The sequence below is a fragment of the Engraulis encrasicolus genome, chromosome 18 (genome assembly GCF_034702125.1).
Source record: "Engraulis encrasicolus isolate BLACKSEA-1 chromosome 18, IST_EnEncr_1.0, whole genome shotgun sequence".
NCBI classification, from domain to species: Eukaryota; Metazoa; Chordata; class Actinopteri; order Clupeiformes; family Engraulidae; genus Engraulis; species Engraulis encrasicolus.
Window position 1 is genome coordinate 2,080,951 of NC_085874.1, and position 20,637 is coordinate 2,101,587.

General features: G+C 43.0%; 1 protein-coding gene across 1 annotated transcript; it reads left to right on the forward strand.

Annotated features, from left to right (window-relative positions):
- The first annotated feature begins 3,451 nt into the window (after positions 1-3,451).
- rmdn3 (regulator of microtubule dynamics 3) lies at positions 3,452-19,132 on the forward strand. The gene is made up of 12 exons (XM_063222273.1): positions 3,452-4,350; positions 4,747-4,930; positions 5,608-5,760; positions 7,277-7,640; positions 8,151-8,253; positions 10,371-10,431; positions 11,456-11,531; positions 11,848-11,925; positions 13,969-14,067; positions 15,383-15,436; positions 17,699-17,779; positions 18,101-19,132. Exons 1-12 carry the CDS (start codon positions 4,134-4,136, stop codon positions 18,185-18,187), a joined length of 1,557 nt encoding a protein of 518 aa, XP_063078343.1. The 5' UTR covers positions 3,452-4,133; the 3' UTR covers positions 18,188-19,132.
- Positions 19,133-20,637: the final 1,505 nt, after the last annotated feature.

Below are 20,637 nucleotides of genomic sequence, written 5' to 3' on the forward strand. Positions count from 1 at the left end.
GATTTTGACAAGACCAAATGAAAATCTACATACAGATGCACTGATCCAAAGATCTTCTATTTTTTATTTTCATATTTCAGTGCATTTGGTCTTTTCGGCTTTACTTTTTTGAATCCTATACCCAGTCAAACACTATTTGGACATGTGTGATAAAAACCAAACCCTTTCTCTGACTCTGCTAATACAGTGTGAGTGATGTTTCAAAGACACACACCTGTTAGACGAGTGAGGATGATGTATCGATGTCCTCTATCACTGATTAATGACATGTGAAGTTTAAGCTGTGAAGTTCCATGCATTCCTGCCATTATTTGACTAGTAGATAAGGACCGATTGCATAACTTCATTACACAGCACATAGAGGTTTTTTTGGAGACTAATGACTGGTTCTTCCAACAGAGCTCTGGATGCTATTTTGTTCTCGTCACCCTCAGTGCTGATGAATGTATTTACAGTCCAGCAGATGAGCAGAATTGGTGATTTATTTTTTCCCCCAAGTAATTTTAAACTCAGCTGAGATTGAGTGAACGTGAATTATTTGAGGCTATAACCATCTTACTCGTAAACTACCCTTTGCACTGAGCCTATTATAACCTTACTGCCACCAATAGGCCTAATTATCATGATTCGTTACTTAACCCCCTTGCGCAGAGCCAATGTTATAAACTTGCTGTCACCAAAATTGTAATGGCTATATCTTAATCTATTAATTAAGACTCTGGCTCATCTCATAGTGATGTTATGATGTAGTTGAGTATTTTCAGCAAACAGTGAATAGGCCTCCGGCAACCCCATCTGCACTGCTCTCGGTAATGTCATTGTTATGATGTAGGTGAGTCTTTTTAGCCGGCGGTAGAAAGTGTCAATCCATTGGCAACAACACCAACTAAACCTACATTGGTGCAATACATGACCTAATGCAAGTGTGACGGAGGTCATCTTGCACCTGTTCACCCCCCTCGGGGATCGAACCTGCATCCTCGTCAACTACAACGGTTCGGCAATGGGAGACACAGTACGATACCGCTGGGCCAAGAGACTAGTCTCTCGGCCCAACGGCACGAGACTGTATGAGGCTATCGGAGGGAGGTTTACCAACGTTCCACGCCAACTCTGTGCTAACCACGTAGTTTTCAATGCATATCGTAAATCAACCACGAGACTGAAACCGTAAATCAACCACGAAACACGGGCAATATCGTGAATTCACCACGTCCTTGTACATTCTGCCTAGAATTTCCCCCAGAATTTCCCCCAGAATTTCCCACATTTTGTTCGTGAAGACTTTACGACAGACGCGAGATACGGTTGGTGCTAGCTAGCCTCCGTTACATAAGTTCTTAAAAATCACGCCTCCTGGACCTCATCATAAGCCTCCCAATGCCCCCTGACTTTACCATAACCCTGCCAGTGCCAACCTTGAAAAATACAATGGACTAATGCCACCCAATGGCAACTAACCACCACCCCCTCTCAGCTGTATACTTCTCAATACCCCCTAGGGCTCCCCAACGCCCCCTGCATGGGGGGCTGTAGAGCCCCCGTTGAGAAACGCTGCTCTATACAAATACATTTCATCACACCGAGAGAACAGCTCCGGAAATATCAGTCATATTTCTTTTGCACTACCTGTACCTATTTTAATGAGGGGGTGTGATGCTATGAGAAGTACATATGATATGTATGTGGCAATGTGGTGCGCTGATACCTCCACACCACCTCAGGAATGCAAAGCCAGTTTTCCCACCACTGCTGATGAACTGCAAGTGACACATGTTTATGCAATGCCAGCTCTCACACGCACACCTTACACTGGAAAATACCAGACTCTGACTAGGAGCTGAAGACAGAGATTTGACAGTAAGAGTGTTTTTTACCCAAAGAAATGTCACAATTCAGATTTGGACAGATTTGGACATCAATTGAATATTTGGTGTCTTATACCAAATATTGTATTGTCAATAATGAATGTCACTGAACACCCCATCTAATAATTTCATACATTTATCAGCAAAATATCTAATTTTAATGCAGACAACCATTTGGACACAACTTGTTCTTGCAATTGATGAGATTACAGCAACAAAAAACACAGACAGAGATTACAATTTAATTGAAGTCATCTTGTATGCAGATGATCATGGGGCCGAATGCTGCAATGGACGTTGTATTGAGTCAGTGTCGCTTCTTGTTAGCTCCACCTTCTCTGGTTACACTACAACAGTAATTAAGTGCCAAAGCTTCAGAACAGTCACATGAAAAGCACAATAGTCCTGGTCATCTCTGTTTTTAATTGTAATTAAGGTAACACTTTACAATAACTACCCAAAAAAGCTTAATAAACACTTTATTAGCATTTAATTATAATTGACATTTAACAAAGCATTTACAAATGTTTGTAAATGAGTAAGAACCAAACTACGACATCACAGTGGAGTGGGAATCAACTTCTACTCTGTGAGTTTTATGTGGTTCCATGCCTTCTGGTCTTTGGAGGATAAACTTCCAAGACCGATAAGACTGTGCTGTGTCTCTTGTGTTAACATAGTATTTCTTGCCCATGTATAAACATTTGTAAACATTTTGTTGATAATTAGTTCATTATTTATAAAGCGTTTATAAAGCTTTTTTGGGGTAGTTATTGTAAAGTGTTACCGCAATTAATCGTAAACTTTGACAGACAGAGGAAACTGCACATCAATAGACTGTAATGATGTGTTGGGTAATACTCACAAGTTGTTACCCAGCATGGTGGTTTTTCTGGCTCCTAAATAATTCATTGTAGCAGGATCAGACATGTCATCGCCAACTGTGGTGGGGCCAGTTTCCTGAACAATAAATGTATCGTGTTTCTATTGCAGTCAAGCACTATAGTCTGACAACAATTACATGCATTTTCTAAGATGTTAGAAATAGGCTGTTAAAACCCTGCCCTTATTATTAATTTATATATGTTTTCTATACTCACAGAACATAGCAGCGTGTTGATCAGAAGGTACGGCATAATCATTGAGCAAGGTACATTTTCTTCAATCATGAAATGGCAGGCTGCAGGTTGATTCTTTCTTGAATGGTGAGAACCCAAGCAGAGGAAAACTGAAATGTGCCTGAAAGAGAATGGTATGCATGTAATGAAGGCTCAGTCAGTCCTCACATCAAACACATTTCCTATTTTGTGAAAGATACAATCTTTAATATCACACACTTCAAAGCACAATACATTGAAATTCTAGCCCACACACTTCAAAGCACAATACATTGAAATGCAAAATGTAAGTGCTACATTATTAGCACAAGTGCAATTTGGTTGAGTTCACTGTTCTCTACAAAGCAGACATAGGCCCTAACTAGGCAAATTGTTCAACATTGTAGGAACTATTTATAGGGGGCACCTTTAATTGGCGTTCCGTACCGGAAGATCGATATTGCAACACGTTCCATGTTTTCGTTCTGGTCGTCCTTGTGCTGTAAGCTGTCAAAACCATGAGGGAGAAAGTGAAACAAACCTGCCTCGCAAAAAAGGGCCATGTGAGGTTCAGAAATGTTTAGACTTAACTCAGAATAATTAAGTACATAAAATATTTTAGGGACTTGGCATTGTGTTGCATTACGAGCAATCAATCCGTGGGTAGCATCTCGTTGGTATGTCGTCGTTGCGTATGCCCATAATTCAGAGATTTTTAGCAGCTATGCTGTTTGACAGTAGCCATTATTATATCGATGCATGATTGTCATGTCAAGTTAATATCGTTGAGGTCGGACTTGCGTGTTATTAACGTACTATTGCCGTACCGTTATATGGAAATAGCTTGTTGGTCTTAGTTCTAACGGGTCGGTCACGTTTTCTTTTTAGGCTATTGGAGGAGGCGTCGCAATAACGTTGCAATCACTGACTTGTATAGTATACAAGTCAGTGGTTGCAATAGTTGTTTGTAACGTTATACATCCCACTCGATTGTCCATGTGTGCTGTGATGTCAGCGAGAGCGTGCTAGCCTCAGAAGATCCACTATGAAATCAATATTGAACATGGAATATCGTCACTATATATCAGACAAGATTTAGTCTACTTTTATCACCACGGGTTCGATTTCTTGTGAGGTGTCGTTTCTGGTGGACTGCGAAGAGGCGATTATGTTGGCAAGCGGCGTCATGAATACATTTGGGAAGAATGGTTTGATAGGTTTGGGAATAGGCGCCACGGCTGGTGCGGGTGTTGTCGGATTTCTGCTATACAAGGAAATTACTCGAAGGCAAAACGAAGATACCTCAGATTTGGCTCAGGGAAGTCCCACTACTGTGTTGGCAAATGATGTGGACGGACCACAGACACCTGCTCTTGAAGTGCAAGGTAAGATGGAGGGTGACGGACAGACTGCTCTGTTGTGATTCTGTCAGCCATGCATTTTCCCCATAGTTGCAGATTTTATGTCCCTCCACTACAAATGCTGAAAGGTGATGTGTTCCAGTTGTGGATTGTAGGCCTACCTTGACAAAAATGTTTTCAATTCACCATTGTCCAGGGTTTTACCCCCAGCTAAGAATGTTTATGTAGACACTAGGCAGATGTCTGCAATACCTGATATGTTTTGTCATATTTGTATGCTTCGATTTCCTTGGGAATCAATAAAGTGTAACTCTGCCCTGCTCTACTCTATAGTGTTGTATTCACGATACTGTAAGCTGACCTACTGACCGATTTGACATGTTGTCATTCTTTTCCTCCCCTAACATCCATCACTGGTAGTCGTGTCTCCATCAGAGATTGCAGAGCTGGGCTCTGCTCTCCAGGGCCTCTCCCCGGAGCAGCAGATGGAGTTGCGTAACCGCCTGGACGACGTGCTGACGTGTGTGGCGGGACTCCGCAGCGAGGTGTCGGAGCTCAGGACGGGCCTGCAGGACATCGCCCAAAAGATCATTGAGGATGTCAAGTGAGTGAGAGGCGAAATGAACGTGCCACTGTGAAGAAACGCACCCATTGTCGTTGTGACACAAATACTCCACCACAGCACGCCGTGCACATGAGGAATCAGTAATGCCCCATTCACACACATTGGGTTAAGTTAGTCAAGTGAAAGTGAACACTCCAAGCACACCATGCACATAAGTTCACAAAAGTGAAAGAGCCATGTACATTTGCATTACACTTAGTTCTTCTAGGATTGCGTGGAATACCACGCCTCCATTATAATGCTGGAAAACTTTTGACAGATGCTTTCTCTATGGCCCCGCATGATACTTGCCCAAGGCACCTATCCTTACATTGATCCAGGGACTGTAACCAAAGTCATGAACCTCGTAACCATACTGTGAGTTGCTTTGGATAAAACCCATTAGCAAAGAGTAATGTAGTGTGATAATACCATGGAATTTCTGCCTGTAACTGGGCAGAGTAACTAATTCCACCTTCACAGTGGTCAGAGCATAGCGAATTCAGGCCTTAGCTTTCAATTCCACAGACATGTAGAGATGTAATCTGAAGTTTTTGTCAGTCTTCCGACATATCTAGAATACGGCATGAGTTCCATTTTCATACTCCCTCGACTTCCTGGTTAGTATGGAACTTGCCATGACCTCTGACCTCTGTCTCGCTGCTGTGTGTGCGTAGGAAGGGTGTGGAGGAGAGCCAGCGTGCACGGCGGCGACGCCACCTGGTCCCGCGGGAACGCACCGACTCCATGAGCTCCAGCTCCATCTACTTCAGCGCCAGCGCCGGGCCGGCCAGCCTGTGGGGCGGCGGCGGCAGCGAGAGTGAGGCAGGGTGAGTACACCATAACTCATTACTAATAGCCAGTATGTGGGGTGTCCGCAAGAGTGAGGCAGGGTAAGTACAAATGGATTTATTAATTACAATCCAGTGCCAAATATTCCTAATGACCTTGGTTTACCTGTCCAATTTAACCAGGTGATCACTCAACCAGCCAATCACCTGGCTGATCTGGGGTGAATTTCTCAAAACCAAAGTTGCTTACTACATTAGCTACTTTGTTGTTTGCAATGCATTTTCCCATTGGCAACTACCGAAGTTGCTAACAGGCTAACAACTTCTCTTTTGAGAAACTCACCCCTGGACAGGTAAACAAAGTCATTGGGCATATGTGGAGCTGGATTGTAAACTCATGAATCCATTTTGCCCATCACTGACCGCCACTCATTAGTACACCATAACTCATTAGTACACCATAACTCATTAGTACACCATAACTCATTACTAATAGCCAGCATGTGGACGGTCAGCAAGAGTGAGGCAGGGTGAGTAAGTCCATCATAACCAGTAGTAACTCATTACTGTATCCCAGTTCCGGGCCGCTCAGGATCTCGGAAGAAACACGGGGGCTGTTGAGAAACACTACTGTAGCCCATTACTGTAGCCAGCGTATGGGGTGGCAGCAAGAGTGAGTACAGTACATTATAACCCATTACTGTAACCCAGAACTTGTAACCCAGTGTCTCTTGGGTGGCAGCAAGACTTGAGGCCAGGTAAGTACAGTACAGTACACCATAACCCATAACCGATAGCCAGCCTCTGGGAAGTGAGATTGAGACAGGGTGAGTGCAGTGGCCTACATTAGCCATTACTTTAGTCAGCCTGAGGTGTGAGGGTGAGGTAAGGCAATTATAATGAGCCATAAACGAAAGCCATTCTCCGGGGCAGCCGGGTAAGATTAAGGTATACCGTAACCAGGACTTGGTTATGAGTCACTAGCCATTCAGCTATACCAGAGAATCGTATATGAGAGTGAGATAAAGCAGGCGGGTTCTTTTCCGGTATCCACTTTACGTCGGGTGAACGCCCCTTTAGGAGACCTTCAATTAGGAGACCTTCGGAGTCTTGAGGTAGAGAATAAATGGAGTCCCCTTAGCGCTGTAGATGGCGGTAGCGCACGTCTTGTGCAAACACCACGAAGAAGCAGGGACAACACCCCCTTAGGAGACCGAATTTTGAGCACATGCTTTTGCATTGAGTGGGCTGTTTTGATTCCTCTTATTATATATCCAACCTCTTTGGCTATACCAAGGAATAAACAATCTGCCGAATTGGCTAGTGACACCGAAACTATTACTACTAGCCACTGCCAATGTTTAACCAGCATTTGGCCGGTTTGCAGGTGCCAGAGCTGACCATAAGCCATGAATGAGTGCAGCGAGAGTAAGGCTGAGTAAGATTATTATTAGCAATGACACCATAACCTATTACTTGAGTTAAGTCCATAATTTTTAGATTCGTGTGACAAAAAATGCGCAAATGCTCATGAGAAGAAAAAACGTTTTCACAGATACTCCACTGCCAATGCAGAGTCCGACTACACAGACCGCGAGACGGACAAGGAAGGCGACAAGGATGACAAGGAGTCGGAGGAAGAGGAGGAGGATGACGAAGATCGCAGCTGTGCCACAGTGCTCACCCTGCGCCAGGAGGACTCCCAGGCCGAGGAGGAAGAGGAAGAGGAGGGGGAGGGGAACGCGGAGGAGGAGGAGGAAGACCGGGAGTGGCCTACCATGGCCACCATGTTAGCGGATGTGCCCAGCGCGCCCAGCGCAGAGCTGCTCCTCCTGCTGTCTCAGGGAGACCAGCTGCACGAGGGCGACAGCGGGGCCAAGAAGGAGGGCTTCCACCTGCTGCACACCAACAAACCTCTGGTGAGTAGCAGCCTATGAAATAAACAACGTAAACTAACAAATTACAAACTGTTCAAGCAATTACTGTACAAGCACACTAAGAAATAATTGAGAAATGCAACAATTAAAAAATATATATAATGTAATATAATATAATATAATATAATATAATATAATATAATATAATATACCGGTAATGTAATATAATATATATAACAATAATATATATATATAAAATTAACAAGATAGTTTTAAGAACTATCTTAGTATAGTAGTATCAAAGCAGCTTCTTCGCTGGTTATCAAGTAAGCAAATTGTTATTGTGTCCTTTGGTATCAGTGTTGACCCCAATATGTCACAATAGATCATGTTCATTAAAGTACAGTTCACCGGACACAAAGTGGGCTTTGAATCAGATTGGACAGTGGATTTTCGACCATCTCAAGCACGATATGATTATTATGTAACTGTGTCTATTATAGCTTTGTAACTTTTCCTGGCTCTCACTGTGTTGGTTTGTTGTTATTAAAGTACTGTGACAGTACTGAGTTCCTGTGGAGACTGGCCCGAGCGTACAATGACATGTACGAAATGGCAGAGGACAAGGAGGAGAAGAAGGCCTATGCTGAGCAAGGTGAGATGAGAACCCTGTTTTTTTATTAATGCTAGTTATCTTACACAACTTGGCTCCACAAATTCGTACTTAAATTGTATATGTGCACAGACAGTAAGTACGAAAGTGTAGATTTGTCGTATGTATACCATACAAAAAATAAAAAAAATTGGGCTCATATTGTGCAATAGAGACAAAGGCATAAACCGATAATGTCTAACAATGATGCACATAGCCACCTAGATAATGCAGTGTACATCTGTAGCAACCGTGAAAGAGGAGGCACATTTTCACAAGCATGTTGTTGTTGTCATGTCAGTGTGACATGGGGTGGTATTTCAAGAACCTTAGCCTTGAAGTAGTGGTAAATCATCTACATAATAGAGGAGCCCGGAGTCCTCATTTTTTAACCAAATCTGTGGGGTTGTGTAACCATCTTTTAGTAGGTTTTCCACTTCCTGTAGGTTAACTTAGCCAGGTTCGTCACAGAATATTGTTCATGGAATACCCCTAAGGTCCAATGTCAGGGTGATGTTACTCCATTTGAGGTAGGAAAGCACATAGCTAAGCTAATTGGCCACTCTGAAAGATAGCTGAAGGACATTATATCATAACATCATGTGGTGTGCTGGATAGGACATAGTTTGGCAGGCTGGCCATTTCAACAGTCTAATCAAAGTAAGGAAAATACACCAGTGTTTCCCATACATTGAGGAAACTATGGCGCACCGCCATAGTTTAAATTTGGCCGCCATAGTTTATTAAAATGTAAAAAAAAAAAACGATTTGAAAAACGATTTCCTTCGCATGTTCCTCCTGTAGTAAATACATCCTATAGATAAAACCACAAGTGCTTGAAAGACAGAGGGATCAAAAGCCTAGTCAAGTTGTTAACTTGGGTTCAAGTAGTTAACTTGGGTTTGGGAGCAATATAAAAAACCTTCCGAGAAGGGACAGTTGGGATGAGTTTACTAACTCCCTAGACTTTGTTTTACAGTTGTAATGAGTTAGGTGACAGGCCTTCATTGACACAGCAGAGGAGACATCAGGCTGCATATAGAAATTAATGTGTAATGAATGTGAATATAGACATAAATGTGTAATATGTTGTTCAGCCCTTTTAATGGGAGGGATTTGGAAGAACTGGCCCTGTGACCAGCATTCCTCATGTAGAATGTGTACACCTATGTGTGTGGGGGAAAAGGCATAGCCTACCCTCTAAGACCCTTTTTGTCTATGCGTTAACAATTTCACAGTGCTCTTAAATTCTTATCTCTGCTCATATTTTGTGTTATTATTGTTTTCATTACATAGACCCCTGCATGAGGGACGAATGAAACTGTGTTGTAAACAGAAATGATTCACTGTACTGCATTTTTTGACAATGACAATGTACTACTATTATACATGTCATGGGTAAAATCTTATGTAGCCTTATTTCTCAAAATATAAATGGCTGAAATGTAGGCCCAGGCCTATAGTTTCTCCATGCGCCAATGTCATACTGTAATCATTTGTTTTGCCGTTTTGCATTTACGCTGCGTGAATACAACCCCCCCTAAAGGCCCGCGTGAGAAGATACACCCCCCCCCCCCCCCCCCAAAACCATTAATCAGCAAACAGAAGTAAATAAGTAAGAACAACAAATATATAACCGAACAAAACTCGAAATGCATTCAGAGAGGGCAGACCTCCGCCAAGGAAGCTGTTTGATAGAACTATAGACCATGTTACACCCCATTTTAATCTTTCTGCTTCCTTTTTGTGGAGTTAGAAACTGGAATGTCAAAATTCGCCCTATTCCGTAATAGTGAAGAATCTTTTTAAAATTCCTGGGTCCGGATCGTGATCTGGATCACCAGGGCCGTCACTTGTTCCTTTTGTCATTTCCAACAACTCCAAAAAGTTTCATCCAAATCCGTTCATAACCCTTTCAGTAATCCTGCTGACAGACAGACAAACAAACAAACAAACAGACAGACAAACCAACGCAACCAAAAACATAACCTCCTTGGCGGAGGTAATTATAATCAAACAAAAAAACAATCAAACAAAATGTGTGGTTTAGGTTTCATTTCTCTTTGGTCTCCACTGAAATGAACTCCTGTGACCTTTTCCCTTCCTGACCCCCCCCTCAGGCCGTGACGAGGCAGAGGCAGCGCTGAAGAGAAACGGCCTGAACGCTGAATGCCATAAATGGTGAGTGGGCGGCCATTTTGAGACGGCCAGGTGAGAGTGTCTGGATACCTGGAACACACACCTGGAATGCTTTGGTGTTGTCCATTTATTTGAAATAATGCTGATGCCAGCCATTTTGACCCCGCCAGAGGTGAGAGGGTACAGCTTAGTCACATCCAGCCTCTCTGATCACTCCTACAGTTTGTATAACTGGCGGACCCAGGTCCGGATGCGGACCCAAACGCAATGTCATCCGGACCAAGACAAAATCCATCTGTATTTAATATGTATAAATTATACATGAGATTTCGCTGCCATGCGATCTATAGGTGTATTTCTGCGAAGCCAGTCTTGTGAAAAATAAAAGTATCATCACTATGACAACTCAGTGAGTGAGCAAGAGGCCAGTGCGGCCAGCGAGTGAGGCTATTTTCTGCATCGGTCTGTAGCGACTTTTTTGGACCCTGGAAACATACGAAATTTGGCGAGTGGACCTTTTCAGTTTCTAGTTGAGCACCCCTGAGGGTCTGGTGTACCGACTGTTCACACAAGATGCTGCTGGAGACACTGGTTTCAGTGGAACCACAATTCAGGGTTCCCATGCCAAATCTTGTACACTTCAAGTCAAGGAAATGGACAATGTCTTTCTCCATGCCAAAATTCACTTGGGACCATGGAAAAGTTTTGAAATTTCATCAGCGAAAAAGTGGGAACACTGACAATTGTATGCACAGTAGTATGGAAGAGTGGCTGGTTTTGACCAGAGTAGTGAATGCCGAGTTCCTTAATAAAATCCAAGAAAGATAGTTTGACAGACCTGGAACCTGCCACACATTGTAGCTTGTGCATGAATTTTGCAGTTTGAAGTTTGCTTACTGTTCATAGAGGGGGTTGCATCGTCTTATCATCTACATAGTGCACTGCTTTAGTGAACAGGTGACCATTTCAGACTCCCTGCCTTCTTAGCCTACTACTTAGTCAACTACAGCGTGTTTCTTTCTACGTTGTCTATATTGTTCTGAATGTACTTGCCTCTCCTCTCTAGGTTTGCCATCCTCACTGGCCTTACCTCCCAGTACGAGAGCATGCACGGCAAATTGAAGAGCAGTCACATCCTTAAGGTAATAACGGCTTACAATAACTACCCAGGATTTGTATATTATCAATTTTAGTGCTAGTCAATGAATCTGTTTGTTAACAGTTTTATCAATGATGGAGGCGAAATGACCTCAAAACAAGTACAATAATTCTGTCCTAATCTTGTGATTTGTGCAATATTAATCTATTTAGAAATTGGAAACATAAAAAGGCGTGTGCCAAGTTATAAAGACATGAATTGAATGTGCATAACCAACTCCTAACCTTCAAAGAAATATTTGTATGTAACGACAGCTCGCTGCAAAGGGACATTTAAACTTTGCTGTTTTGCTTTAACAGGAGCACCTGGACCGAGCAATCGCGCTGAGGGACGATGACCCCTTCTGCTTCTACCTGCTGGGCCGCTGGTGCTACGAGGTGAGCCTAGGCCAGGGATGTCAACATTGATCATTTTGCATCCCTTTTTCTCTTTTTTTCCCCTCATGTGACCAAATCTCATGCCAAATCAAGTGCACTGTTTTGAACGTTAAGGCCCTTTTCTGAGTTGTCTGCAATGTTTTAGAATCCCCCTCACCGCTTTTTTTTAAATTTCAATTTTATTTCTTATTTTTAATGTTTGCTGCTGTCTCCGTTATTCGACTACTTTGGATTTTGTCTCTAGAATGGCTGTTAGAATGGCTGTCTATGGGCATATCCATATATGTTATCCTTAAACATTTGTTTTCAGAAGTATGCATCTCACCAAGTAGTTCAGGGTGTTCAAATTAGTGAACTTGTCATTTAAAGAGCCCCCAGGTAGGATTAAAAGTTAAATTAATCACTGTCCCGAGTCAGCCGATGGAGTGTACCTTTAGTAAGTGAATGATGACTCTTGCGACCAGTTCCACGGTCCGCTGTCAGAAAACCCCAATTGCAACTTTTTGACAGAGAGGTCCGAACTAGTGTCTTGGGAAACACTTTTCATAGGAAAAATCGCTTTACGTACCATATTCCGATTTGTATCAACTGCTAGCATTCTGTGATGAAAAACATTCTCACAGCGAGTTTATTTGAACAGCATTTTTTCATTACGGTGTAGATTTTGAGACAGGCATGCCACAGGCACCGCGCAAACGTCTCCTTTAAAGGAACAGCCAACCACTTTTGGAACTATCCTCATTTTGCACCTCCCCTCGTTAAGCAATTTGCCTTTGTTGCCTTTCTCCTGTCTTCCAGCCGTTCTCTGAGTCTGGTGACCTTCTTACCATGTGACATTGAAACAGGAACTAAATGGTACCAACTGGTCCCATTCAGAAGTCATGTCACCAGAATTAAAAATTGCTGGAAGCAGAGGACAAACTCGAGGGGAGGTTTAAAATGGGCATATTTTGTTCAATGGCAGACTGAAATCGTAATCACCAGCATCAGAGAGACTGGATAATTCGCTTAGAATCTCTGCCAGCATCGTCATACCTACAGTAGCTCGTTTGACCGGGTGGTATTGCAAAGTCTTTTCGGTTGCAAGGTTGGCATAGTTGGCGTTTGTAAGGCAGTGGCGAAGTGATCTCTACAGAAATGTTGGGCCACTGCTATGAGGTAAGCCTGAATCAATGCCAAGGGCTCGGAAAACCCTCAATTAAAGCCAAATGAGATTTGTTTTGATACATTAAAACAAACAGTAACGATTAGGGCTGTGCTGTAAAGCCCAAACGGCAGCAACTACATATCTCAAAACCGCAACAAGTTAGTTTGCAAGAAGTTAGCCTTTTTTCACATCTCTTTGTGACCAAATCCTCTGCTTTTTGTATTTAAAAGTGGATATACTGACTACTACTGTCATACCTACAAGGTTTGACTGGACAGTATAGAGAATGACCTTTCAAGGCTTGGTTGTACTGTTTGAATATAGTCACTGTTCTTTGCCTTTGTCAGGGCTGATGCATTAGTCTCTGTAGAACTGCAGTGGAGCTGATTCGACACAGTTTGCCTGGACTCATGTCAAAGCTTAGGGCACCTTTAATCAGTCTCAAATGAGATTTTTTGTGATGCATTAAAGCAGCACTAAGTAGATTTAGTGTTTCGCCACCCTGCCGAATCATCTCTCGTTCAAAGTGCTGAGAAGCTGCCTGCACCTTCTTCCTTTGTGTTATTCAATAATAAAAACGTAACCACTCCTAAATGTTGTAATCCATCAAATGAAGCAGTAAGTAGTACCGATACAGCACTATCCCATTGAGTCCTCGACCAGTAGGAAATATGTGATTCTTCTGCATCCATGGCAGCTGTGCTTTTGAAGAAAGCATGTAACATAATTTGCTCCAGACACTGTAAATCACTGTGAGAACCTTAAGTAGCTATATTGCTGTGGATAAGATAAGTGTGTCAGTGTTCAACTGCATTATATTAGAACTTATGTAAATGTAATGCCGTATAAAAATGGTGTGACCTGCTCCATGCTGCCATTGTGTTGTGTGTGTGCAGGTCTCGATGTTGGGCTGGCTGGAGAAGAAGGCGGCCGCGGCCCTGTACGAGTCTCCTCCCTCCTCCACCGTCCACGAAGCCCTGGAGCACTTTCTGAGGGTGCGCTATCGTCCAATCACATTCACCCGTCCAAGCACATCCCCCACAAACTCTACAGCACAATCACATCCCCCACAAACACTGCAGCACCATCACACCCCCCATACACACTGCAACACAGTCACATCCCCCACAAACACTGCAACACAAGCACACCCCCCATACACACTGCAACACAGTCACATCCCCCACAAACACTGCAACACAATCACACCCCCCATACACACTGCAACACGGTCACATCCCCCACAAACACTGCAACACAATCACACCCCCCATACACACTTCAGCCCTTGGGGGGCGTTATGAAGGACACAGTTGAGGGGGGTTTAGCTCAGTGTCAATTGAGGTGCATTAGTTCATTTTATTTCTTAGTACTAAGGGGGCGAGTTCCCTTAACGCTGTAGATGGCGGTAGCACACGTCTTAGTATATAAGCCTTTGCATTGGGTAGGCGTTGTTTGATTTTATCTCCCTACTAGAAAATGTTTGCTACAGCACCACACTTTGGGGACCACCCCTCTTGTCCAACCCACACCTCTCTCACTCCTATAGTCCAGTCACATTCACCCGTACACACTACAGTACCCATACTTTGAGGATCGCCCCTGCTGACCTCTCACACTTTAGGTCCAATCACTTTTACATCTATACAGCACCCAGACTTTGAAGCCCACCAACCACACCCATGTCAGACTTAAGGTCAAATAATATACCACCGTGCTCAACTCCCATTTTACACGTTATGGACATCACCTGTCTGATGTTTTGTACGGAATACTTTTTTTAATCCTAAAATACTCCCTAAAATCCTAAAATACTCCCCCCCCCCCCCACACACACACACACACACACACACACACACACACACACACACACACACACACACACACACACACACACACACACACACACACACACAATTTATAGTCCAGTCACTTTCCTCTGCACACAGAACCAACCCCTTTCCCTCCTCAACACACATCAACTCCATCTTCCTGTTTATGTAAGGGAGGCCAACTGGCACCGCTCAGCATGCATCGGTAGTAATCAACTCTCCTGACACCTCATGTGGTTGTGGGTTTGAGGTTGGGTCGGTCCGGAGTATGGAGGGAGACCTTGGTTCCATCGGCCCTAAATTACACATGAGGGTCAGAGTTGCACAGCTGTGTTTTCCCACAGACTGGGTTTGTTATAAACAGTAGTGTACAGTATGCTGCCGTTATCTCAAAGCCTTGCCTTGATAAATGAGATGTGTGCGATTGGTACAGTATGGGCAGTGTTGATATTTTTTGGTTGTTGTTTTGTCTTTGTAGGCTGAAGAACTCAGCCCTGGCTTCTCCAAGACCGTGAGGATGTACATTGCCAAGGTATTTTTTTTATGGGATGGCGTCAGCATAGCAGGGGTTTTTTTTCTCTTTTAATCAGATATCTCTTTCAGAATGTTACATGAACAAGTCCAGTCTTGCACTAGGACTTGTACTGCACTCATTTGCTGTTTTTGTTGTGGTGGTTGATTCCATTTCGAACTCGACCAAGATGTTTGCGTACCAGGGAAGCTTTTCATTTTAGGACTCTGATAAAAGTTCAGCAATTAAAATATCAGATATTTACTGTAAAAAAAAATCAATTAAAAAAACAAACGCACACTTAGTCATCACTTAAAGTCCTTCTCCCATTTCCCTTGTTTACTGCTTTTTAATTTAAGTATAAAACAAGTTCACGCTGCTGACACACGACTGCACAACGACCCACAGCACTAACCATCTAGTGAAGTTTGCGGATGATACAACACTGGTGGGCCTCATCACCAAGGGCGATGAGACTCACTACAGAGAAGAAGTAGACCTGCTGGCCAGATGGTGCAAAGACAACAACCTCCTGCTGAATGTCAACAAGACCAAGGAGATTGTTGTCAACTTCCAAAGGGTCCAAAAACAACTGCCACCACTGACCATCGACGGCGATGCTGTGGAGAGAGTGAGCAGCACCAAGTTCCTTGGAGTGCACATCAGCGACGACCTCTCTTGGACCACCAACACTACATCACTGGCGAAGAAGGCCCATCAGCGTCTCTACTTCCTGCGCAAACTAAAGAAGGCAAGTGCTACACCCTCCATCATGACAACATTCTACAGAGGAACCATAGAGAGCGTCGTGTCCAACTGCATCACAGTGTGGGGAGGAAGCTGCACGGAGAAAAACAGGAAGACACTCCAGCGTGTTGTGAACACAGCGAAGAAGATCATTGGAGTACCACTCCCCTCCCTGCAGGACATTTACACCACACGCCTCACCCGGAAAGCACTGATGATCATCAAAGACACAAGCCACCCTGCACACAAACTGTTCAGCCTCCTGCCCTCTGGAAAGAGGTACAGGCGCCTCCGTTCCCGTACCACCAGGCTGGCGAGCAGCACAATGCACCAAGCGATCAAGATGCTGAACACTCAACCCACTCTCCCTCCACTGTCAGCCTCTAGCCAGCAAGGCCACTGACAACCCCCCACCCCATCCCCCACCACCATATCTGCGACTGAACATTCCACCTGCACTACTATACTTGTGACTGAACTTTCAACCTGCACTAACTCAAAACATGCACACACACACACACACACACACACACACACACACACACACACACACACACACACACACACACACACACACACACACACACACACACACACACACACAAGCACACTGCACTTTCTGCACTAAACCCAAACATAAACACACTGACACACACACACACACACAGACACACGAACACACACACAGACGCACACCGCACCTTCTACCTGCACTAAACACATACACACACACACACACAAACACACACACACACACACACACACACACACACACACACACACACACACACACACACACACTGCTGCTGGTGTACTTGACAACCTTTTTAATATTTATTTTTCTTCAAAATGCTACTATTACCATGTCTAGAACGCTATAAAGGACTTTTTTAGGAAAAGCACAAAAGCACAACAATACCTCTTAATGTATGTCCTCTACAAGTCTTCTGTTGTCCAGTCTTGCACTTTAAATGTCTGTATGAGCACTGTCTATGTCCATACTGTCTTAAGTCCATGTATAAGTACTGTCTATGTCTATACTGTCTATGTCCTTACCTAGATTAGTCTATGTCTGTATGGGAAAGCAAGAAATGTAATTTCAAATTCTTTGTATGACCAGTGCATGTAAAGAAATTGACAATAAAACCTACTTGACTTGACTTGACTTGACTTGAAAGAAAGTCTTCTGCCTCTATCTTTCTTGCCCCTCAAATTACTTATCTATCAGGCTAATATGCTGCTTTGTTTGCTAAAGCATTTAAACTGTTCCACAAACATTTACATTCTGGCACCTCTAGGCCAAGTTAATTTAGTTTCCGCCAACCTTAAATTAATGTTTCCAAAATGTTTTAGTGGCTCATCAACTTGCACCAGAGTGCCCTCTGCAGGCCCTCTCTGTGCTCAGCAACTTGAGGAGAGCACTGACTCCCTAAAAATTCTCAATTTGTGACAACTTCCTAACTCAACCAGTATTTGTGTGTGCACTATGAAAAAGGATTGATTTATATTTCCTCACATTGCATTTGTTTTCTGTAGTGCCACAAAGAGCTTGGGAACACGTCAGAAGCCAGCAACTGGGCCAGACTGGCAATGCAGATGCCCAGCGTCACCAGTGAGGTAATCATTTTGGTCAATTCACATTATCACAATAGAAAATATTCCATACCTGCACTAATAATGCATACAGATTTGTTTTTTAAATTACAGCAAATTGTTAAAACAATGTGAACCAAGTCTTATATGGCATGGTTAGTGCAATACAAATGAATTTATAGATTACTTATAATTATGGTTATGAATCATAATGTCAAAAATGTCTTTAAACGGTACAGTTATGAATCATATGATGATAATATTGCAAATACTATGCTTGATTTTTTTCTTCTTGTTTGAGCTTAACGAAAGGGTTTAAAATGTTAACTTTTTGTCTTCCTATAGGAGATTGGCAACTCTGGCCTTGAGGAGGAACTGAAGGCTTTAATTGACCCGCCGTCAGATCTGTCTCCATCTAGCGGAGATTTCTAAACCGATGTCTCTTCCCACAGCACGCTCAAAATGTGGGAGCATAATCATAAGCACTAAAGATTGCTTATCAATGCAATCACCATTCCATTTCATAGAGGACTGTGTGTGTGTGTGTGATTATGCTGCTTCCATTGTGGTTGAACCAACGTGTACCAAACATTTGGAGTTTCAAGTAATGTTTGTATGTGACTCGAGCAGGACGCCCCCAAGACCTGTTCTAAGTATTTTAATGTTTGAAATTAATGAGTACCCTCATGTTAGTGTGAAGTCTGACACTGAGCAGCACTACATGTTGATAGTCACTCTGGTCACTGCATGTTACCCAAAGGATGGTTCTGGATTCGATCAGGCTCAGACCAGACACCATCTCATACTATTTTGTTTTCTCTGGCAAGCAAATGCATATCTACCTTTACCTGTCCAGTTTTTAAGATGTAGCCTACTTTCCCTTCATGAAAACCAAACCATACACATGATTTAATTATTCGGGTCCCAAAATAGTAAATATGGCAGGGCTTTTTTTTTTAAGTAGAAAAAAACATTCCCATCACTAAAATAGTACATGAGATAGTTCTTAAGTTCCTATCATTGCAAGGTAAATGTGTTATCTTTCAGGAATGTGTGCTTGTACTAGAGAAGGTGGTGCATAAGGGACTGATGGTTGCCCCAACGATTATGTCTATTCTATAGCCTCAGATCAAAATCTGGGCAAACCGATATGAAGAAAAGAGCTATTCTTAGTTCTAAGTAGTGAGAGACCAATGTGCCGTCTAACTCGCTTTGGGTAATATAATTTATTTTTTACAGAGATCACTTAAGTTTAAGTTCTACATGTGTGTTTAAAGAGAGTTAACATTCCATGGAAAGTTGTTTACTGTACTGACCACTGCACTGTATTATTTTAATTTATCACTTCACTGACATATTTATTAAAAGTTGACTTAAGATCTTTTTGCAATGCGTTCTTTTTTCTGTTTCTACTAATTCTTATCGTGAGCTGTTGAAATGGAGTGTCTTTAACAAAGATGAAAATTTGTACACTCCAGTCAAAGTGCAGGACAAAGACATACTCAAATTCAGATTGACAGGGGTCTATACACCAATTCCCCTTTTAACAGCTTGCGCAAAGCCTATGTTATAATAATAATAATAATAATAACTTGGTTTTATATAGCGCCTTTCAAGGAACCCAAGGTCGCTTTACATTTGGGCATAAAGGGGGAGGGGATGGGCCAGTGAAGTTAAAGTCCATATGCCTCTGTGAATAGATGTGATTTCAGGTGCTTCTTGAACGTAGCCAGTGTGGGGGCCTGGCGTATGTTGGGAGGTAGACTGTTCCAGAGCGTGGGGGCAGCAACAAAAAAAGCTACAACAGTACGGAGTCTGGCTCGGGGGATGATGAGATTGTCCTTTTCAGAAGACCGCAGAGACCTGGACTGGGAGTGGGGTTGGAGGAGATCAGAGAGATACTGAGGAGCAAGAGAGTGTAGTGATTTGTATGTCAGCAGGAGAATTTTGTACTGAATGCGGGACTTCACTGGGAGCCAGTGGAGCTGTCTGAGTGTGGGAGTGATGTGTTGCCACCGCTTTGTGCGAGATATAATTCTGGCTGCTGAATTTTGAACATACTGTAGTCGTTCCAAGGCTTTCTTGGGTAGGCCATGCAGTACCCCATTGCAGTAGTCCAGGCGGGAAGTAATGAAAGCATGGATGAGTGTTTCGGTCACAGAGTCAGAGAGTGAGGGCCGGAGTCTGGAGATGTTCTTGAGATGGAAGAAGGCAGATTTGGTGATGCTGTTATAACCTTACTGTCACCAAAATTATCATGGCTGTGTTAATCGGTTACTTAACACATTATTCCCATTAATTAAAAAACACAATCTCTTGCATCTCTGGACATTACTACTAGGCCTATTATTAAGTTATTGTTTTATATATCCCAGTGAGGCACTGACTAACAGGCCTAGACTGTGGTTGTGAAAGGGGATGCATAGGAAAATTGTGTGGCACGACCCATGTAAGGGGGGCCTTGGCTGGAATATACTCGTATTTGGGGGGCCTTGTCATGGTTAAGTTTGGAAACCCCTAATCGGTAACACTTTACTTGACGCCGGCGTCATACGTATGACAGAACAGTGTCATAATAGTGTCATGAACGAGTCATAACAATGCCAATGTCAAACGTTTTATGGCCATGAAAAGTTCGGCCTTTGTTATAACCAAATTTCACTTAAGAGTCATACAATGTTTATGACATTGACATGTTGATGAACCTATGATTCATGACTGCTTTATGACACCGTTATGCCATACGTATGACACCGGCGTCAAGTAGTGTTCCCCCCTGATCTAACCTCTTCCCCATGACTGCCCACCACATTGTCTGCAATACTATGGTGGTCCTCATTGTTTTTTTGCCTTTGTTGCCGTCTCCGTTATTTGGGTAATTT

Excerpts from the sequence above, each read along its gene's own strand:
- rmdn3 (XM_063222273.1), top strand. The coding sequence starts at position 4,134 with ATGTTGGCAAGCGGCGTCATGAATACATTTGGGAAGAATGGTTTGATA. Across the intron at positions 11,532-11,847 it reads AGAGCAGTCACATCCTTAAG|GAGCACCTGGACCGAGCAAT; the intron begins GTAATAACGGCT and ends TTGCTTTAACAG. Across the intron at positions 15,437-17,698 it reads TGAGGATGTACATTGCCAAG|TGCCACAAAGAGCTTGGGAA; the intron begins GTATTTTTTTTA and ends TGTTTTCTGTAG.